The sequence below is a fragment of the Chenopodium quinoa genome, unplaced genomic scaffold, assembly GCF_001683475.1.
Source record: "Chenopodium quinoa cultivar QQ74 unplaced genomic scaffold, ASM168347v1, whole genome shotgun sequence".
Lineage (NCBI taxonomy): Eukaryota > Viridiplantae > Streptophyta > Magnoliopsida > Caryophyllales > Amaranthaceae > Chenopodium > Chenopodium quinoa.
Genome location: NW_018743252.1, coordinates 10,797,651 through 10,803,650, shown reverse-complemented (window position 1 = coordinate 10,803,650; position 6,000 = coordinate 10,797,651). Strand labels below are relative to the sequence as shown.

The window sequence follows — 6,000 nt, the reverse complement described above, 5'->3', positions numbered from 1 at the left end:
AAAAATGGCTTTATAATCAATCTCATTCATCTTGCTTTTTAGACCAGTCTTCCTCCTCTCATCTTCATTTCTTGGAACAACCAATTTTTATCACTAGACTAGAAAAAGGAAAGCTCAGTAAAAGTGGACTCAAATCACCCTCCTTTAAAATAAACAAATAAAAGATTAATTATAGAATTGAGGGCCTTCAACAATAATTGGGAGTAAATTTATTTGTTTTTGTTTTCTCCCATTCATATCAGGTGTCAATTTGAGTCATTGTACAAGGTTCAAGTCCAGTCAAGTCTAGTCGAAATTATATTTAAGTACTCTAAATTATTACAGGCATTGCAGCCATGCATATCGAATCTCATTCTGAGCAACTATTGAGATAAGTCAGATCTATCTGTGTTGAGTCAGTTTCAACATCTTTTATTATCTTAACTCTCAATTGGCACACTAAAATAATTTCATATTACTTTTTATAGTCAATCAAGAATGTAAATTAGTCAAGTTGTGAATGTCTAGCTAATTACTTGGTATCCCAAAATCTATAATGAAATTCCAATTGTTTTTATGTAATGATTATTGAATGTGTTACATTGCGTTAATTTAGGATAAATTTCATAACATAATGTTTCACATCAAAATACTATTTCATGAAATGAACAGCATCCAATTACATGAGTATAAATGCATAATCAGCCCATTTTTTTCACTAGCAAAAAACAAATCTCATCAATTACGAATTTCAATGAAAATGTTACCATTTAACAAAGTTTTGTTACAACAAAAACGACTTTTAACTAATGGGGAGAAACACACCTTTGTTGACGACTGTTGAGCACGAGCTGCCCTAAAGCACCGACGACTCATGCAACCAAAAGCGTCAAAAAAGGCTTATAAATCCAAAAAAAAAAAAAAAAAAAAAAAAAGGGCTCAAATTATAATAAATAAAAATATAATTAAATAAACGATATGATACATGCAAAATCCGTCGCACCATAAAAAAACTTGAGTTAAATTTACACGTAAAAATCTCATAACTTGAGAAAAACCAAATCTTTACAACAAAGGAATCACTTCTTATGACATTTTAATCTCTAAATGGGAAATAAATCATACTTAAAATGAAAACTTCCTATACATATATTTATAAATAATAACGAAACAAAACAATGAAAATTCCACCCATCATATAATCCTTTGCAATAATAGATAGATTTTCCAATAACTTGTCCCATAGCGTACGTACTGACTAAACCACCCTCTCAGTTCAATTCCGAGGCGGTGCTAAGTACGGCCAGGTGGTCTTCTAGTTTCTCCGACGTGCCTGTTGGAAGGAGGGCAAACGTTCAACCTAGATTAGAATTTGTTTAAATGCGATTGATGAGTGTGAGACCTAATTTTTAACCAGCGAAAAAACTTTTCAAGAATTAATAAATAACTTGAGATGAGGGATTAACGATTTTAAATAACAATGCAATAGCTATTAGCGTATTATAATACTGTAAAAGACAAGACGTATCGTTAAGTTATCCTTAACGGTGTTTGAAGGTTGGGGACCCCCACAGCTGAACACAAAGAAGGAAGAAAAAGAGCGAGCAACTTCTGTTCCTGCCCCTCCAACAAAGTTGTTCAACGACTTTATTTATTCATTATCAAAATAAGAGAAAGATTCATATTTAAAGAAGCTTTTGTTAAAGGCCTAAACTACCATCACCCTCCACGAATTGCAAGAATTGTCCCAATATTTTATTACATGCCAACAACAACAATACTATTCTGGATTTATTTACTTATATAATAATATTCAAAAAAAAAAAAAGAATTAAATCAAAAAGAGATAAAAAGAATTATAGAAAAGTTAAGAGCATGTTTACTAGGGCTGTGAAATAAAATTAAAATAAAAATAAAAAACCATATTTCTAGTAGATTAAAATTAAAAGTTCGTTATTGGTCTGTTTTAAAGTGTTAGATTGCCCACGTTATTTTCCCGCAATATAAATTGATGTGGCATTGCACATTTTTCGAAGCATCACTAACAAGGAGCGCAAAATCATTTTGTACAGTAATATAGAATTCGTTTACGAGTATACTTTATCCTTTGTGTCTCGCCGTCTAACGTAGAAATTGAGAATTTAAGACACTTCAACAGTTCAACACCAAAACGAGCGGAAAAGTGTTTTAATGGTAGCTTGTTCCTAGTTAGATTTATCTCGATTTATGCTTTAAATAACTATTTATAATTATTATTAAAGTTACGGAGTAATTAAGTATATTAATGTCCTATACAATGTATATTGACAAGTGTTGAAATTCTAATGTTGCAATTAAAAAAGATGGATCTATAAAATTGCAATTTAGTACGGAGTGACATAAAATTTTACTAATATTATGCATTAATAACACTTTTCTCTATCCCTAGTGACCTAACGTGTTTCCAAACCCAAACCACAAAAGTTTTTTAAAAAATAAATAATTGTGAAATTTCTATAGTAATCGTCCTTAAATAATTACCACTAGACTCAATTTTGATTGGCTAATTTTTTTTATTTATTTTTTAATTTTTATTTTTTGTGGGTTAAACTTATATAGAATGACTTTCCTTCTTACATAATTCATTTTTTTCTTTTCATTTTTAAGGAAGTTTGATCAATAAATTATATTTTATTTTTTTAAATGCCAATCAAAATTGAGTATAGGGGTAGTCATTTTTAGAAAGACTATCATAGAAACATCCAAACTAGGACGAGGGTGAAATTGAATTAATTTTCATTTAAGCTTCGAAAAAACAACCAGAATTTGATTCCTTCTAAGTTCTAACCCTAAACATCACCAAACTATAATTCCTCTGTTATAGAAACACTAAAAACAGTTGATTTAGATAAGAGTTACCTATCACCTCTCCTTTCCTCTTTCTCTTGAGGTCTCATACAGGGAATTTAAAGAAGCCTAAATGTAACTATAAGATGGGTTTTTTAAACAAGTCATGCCTACAATAGGAAGGCTAGTAATATTTTGTGTACATCCGCGTAACCAATATAGAACTAGCATATGATCTCTTTCAACTAACAGCAGGCCAGAGGAGATGGTAGTTAAATGAACGAAAACACCCAATATTTGTTAGAGAAGGAAGCAATACCTGTTGTGTATAGGATCAGGACCACTGGGGACTCTTCTTTTACTAGAATAAGTCGGGTTGAGCTTCACAGGAACAGAATGTTTCTTCCTCCCCAGCAGCGTCGTATGCTTGTTATTCCCAGATGATGTACTCGTTGCTGCATGATTCCCAGATGATGTATGCATTGCTGCGTAATTACCAGATGATGTACTCGTCGCTGCTGTATGCCCCTCAATCTCCGCACTTGCTAGGATCCCCATGGACAAGAACCGTACAGAAAAAACCAACATAAAAGCTACACATATAGCCTTCAAAACCCGCATAACTCCTCCCCCATCACCATAATCAGCCATACCACTTCACCCAACTAGATTTCCCTTCCTAGGAAGGATAAGTTGCTCTTACGAAAACAGGAAAAGAAGACGGGAAGAATGATCATTTCAGAATCAAGAAGACAAATGATACTAAAGAATTGTTGATATAATATATCATTAAAGAAGGCGATATTGCCACCGATTGGAACTTCCTACGTCAAAGAAGGAAGGCGGAACAAGACTGGAAAGAATAAGAAGTAATATGCAAGCTTTAAATAGAGGGCAACTGATTCAAAAACTACGTCAAAGCAGGGGCAGGACAGAATGAGGGAGAAGCATGACAAAAAGAGAAAAGTTAGTGATCTCAAAGATAGCATGGGCCCATGCCAGTGTAGTTCCTCTGTTTTGGTGTGCGTATTTTCATGAAGCCAATAAAATGGGACCATAATCCTTCCTTAATGGCTTAATGAATCCATTAGGGCTCTACAAACACAGGATTATATGACCCACCTCGAAAAAATAAAACTTTAATCTCACAATTTTTGCATCAAATTAAATAAATAATTTCACATGTTTAACATCAACATCAAGTTACTTTAAGTACTTGAGACAAACTACTACATGTTTAATGGATAGAGAATTGAGAAGCATCATCAGTCAGCAGTTCAGCCCATTTTCTAGAGGCATAATTTCAATAAGAATTACCTACAATGAGTATATGTTTGCAAGAAATGTTGCTGCATATCGATAACTCTCTGTTTATCAGGAAGTATCAACCAGGGAATTTGTTCTCGGCTGCATCACTGCATTGTGAATTTGTGACCACTACATTAGGTAATGACAGTCACACACCATCCATATCACCCAAAAAAATTGTTTCGCGACTGTTATAATAATCACATCCGAGATTTATAACCCTCCTAACAAACCAAAGTACCCATCCACAATAGATCCACATTAGTTTAGCGTGCATATCTGGGATACTCAAAGCACACTGAAGCCAAAATTAATGAAATTATTTTATATATGGCATACTAATCCAGACATGAAAAGGAAATCAAAGTAAGGAGGCGGTCTTTCCCTCTGCAACCTCAAACCCTCAATTAGAAAGGATTTAGAAAATGCCCAGTGCTCTATACCAAAATCACAGAAAGGTTCAACATCAGATACCAAAGTTTGCAGACCAGAAACAGGTATATGAACAGCTAGTTTACTCAACATGTTTACCAAAAGTATTGGTGACTCTGCATAAATATAATGAATTAATGATAGAAATCTAGAATTCTGATTAAGTGCACAATGTGTGGTTGGTGGTCCACCAAAAGTTACCACCTTCAGTACTAACAAGTTTCTTTACTTTACCAGTACATAGCAGAATGTAGAGGATGGAGCCTTCAATCAGTGGAGACCACCTAAAGAAATCTCCATTAAACATAACTTTAGTGCTCCAAACAGTAGAAACACGAAGTATATTTCATCCACAAAGTTAAATATTTCCAAAGCGGGCAAATAAAACTATTAACATGACGGAAAGTACAACAATCACTAAAGAAACCAGAGAATAATGTATTGTCTAATGTCTACTGTACATAAGAAAAGAAGGGAGCCTAGAATGGGAGTTTTAGCTTCTCATTAGAAGACTGACTGATAAAAAATTTCTTTTACACAGTAAAAATATATACGAAACAGGTCACTTCCAGTATCAAATATTCTACACTTGGTTAGATTGAGTAAGCTATGGTTCTCAGAATTTTTTAAGCCCGGTTGTAAGTTTGTAACCTCAATTTTAACCCCCATAACAAATAAGATACATACATACATACATACTTTTTACACTTCCCAGTTACAGTTATAATTTCAATCCTTTCATACATTGGTAAACTATCTACTAAAAAAAATAATTTAAAAAAAAAGAGTGAATTGAAGAGTGAATACTAACATAAGTTACCAGTAAAAGATCAAAATAAAAGGCAACATCAAACTTTAGTTTAACCAGTGATTATTTGTGCACAAAAAGTCGTATTGATTGGTTACAAGGATCCTTCAACAGGAGAACTTGTTTTCCAAAGCAAAGCCAGAGGAAGTCACATCCCCTCGGAATATTCATAAAGAATAATCCAAAGTGAATTAACTTTCCCTGTTTGCTTAAATCAATATGCTTTAAGAGATTTTCTCGCTTTGCTCTATAAAAATCTCACTTTAAAATACTCTAACAATATGTCAATATGACATGAGCAAGGCATAACAAACACCTCTTTAATTTTTTTTTTTTTTTGGCACACTAAACTATTCTTCAGCTGAATCAGGACAAAATTGGGTAAGCATAATCTTAAAACTTTAATCAGTCTGCAGTAAAAGGACATTTTTCTCAAAAAAAAAAAAAAAAAAAAAAAAAAAAGATTCTTCAAAATTAAACTTAATTTAAACTACACGCAGAAGTAATAACAGCAACTATTATTAATACATAACTGTCATGTATGTATTATATCAAAAACTACAAGCTCAAATTTAATAAGAGAGTCTTGCATAAGGGCCTTGAAATACATCAAATCATTATTAAACATCAAAGAACAGGGGATCACA

General features: G+C 32.7%; 1 protein-coding gene across 1 annotated transcript; it reads right to left on the bottom strand.

Annotated features, from left to right (window-relative positions):
- Positions 1-699: 699 nt before the first annotated feature.
- Positions 700-4,606, bottom strand: LOC110735240. The gene is made up of 2 exons (XM_021915426.1): positions 3,125-4,606; positions 700-1,312 (listed from the first exon to the last, which is right to left on the bottom strand). Exons 1-2 carry the CDS (start codon positions 3,454-3,456, stop codon positions 1,273-1,275), a joined length of 372 nt encoding a protein of 123 aa, XP_021771118.1. The 5' UTR covers positions 3,457-4,606; the 3' UTR covers positions 700-1,272.
- Positions 4,607-6,000: the final 1,394 nt, after the last annotated feature.

Bases quoted from the DNA above. Each gene is read 5' to 3' on its own strand.
- LOC110735240 (XM_021915426.1), bottom strand. From the start codon at position 3,456: ATGGCTGATTATGGTGATGGGGGAGGAGTTATGCGGGTTTTGAAGGCT. The intron at 1,313-3,124 runs GTATTGCTTCCT...TCCTTCCAACAG, and splicing joins CCTGATCCTATACACAACAG to GCACGTCGGAGAAACTAGAA.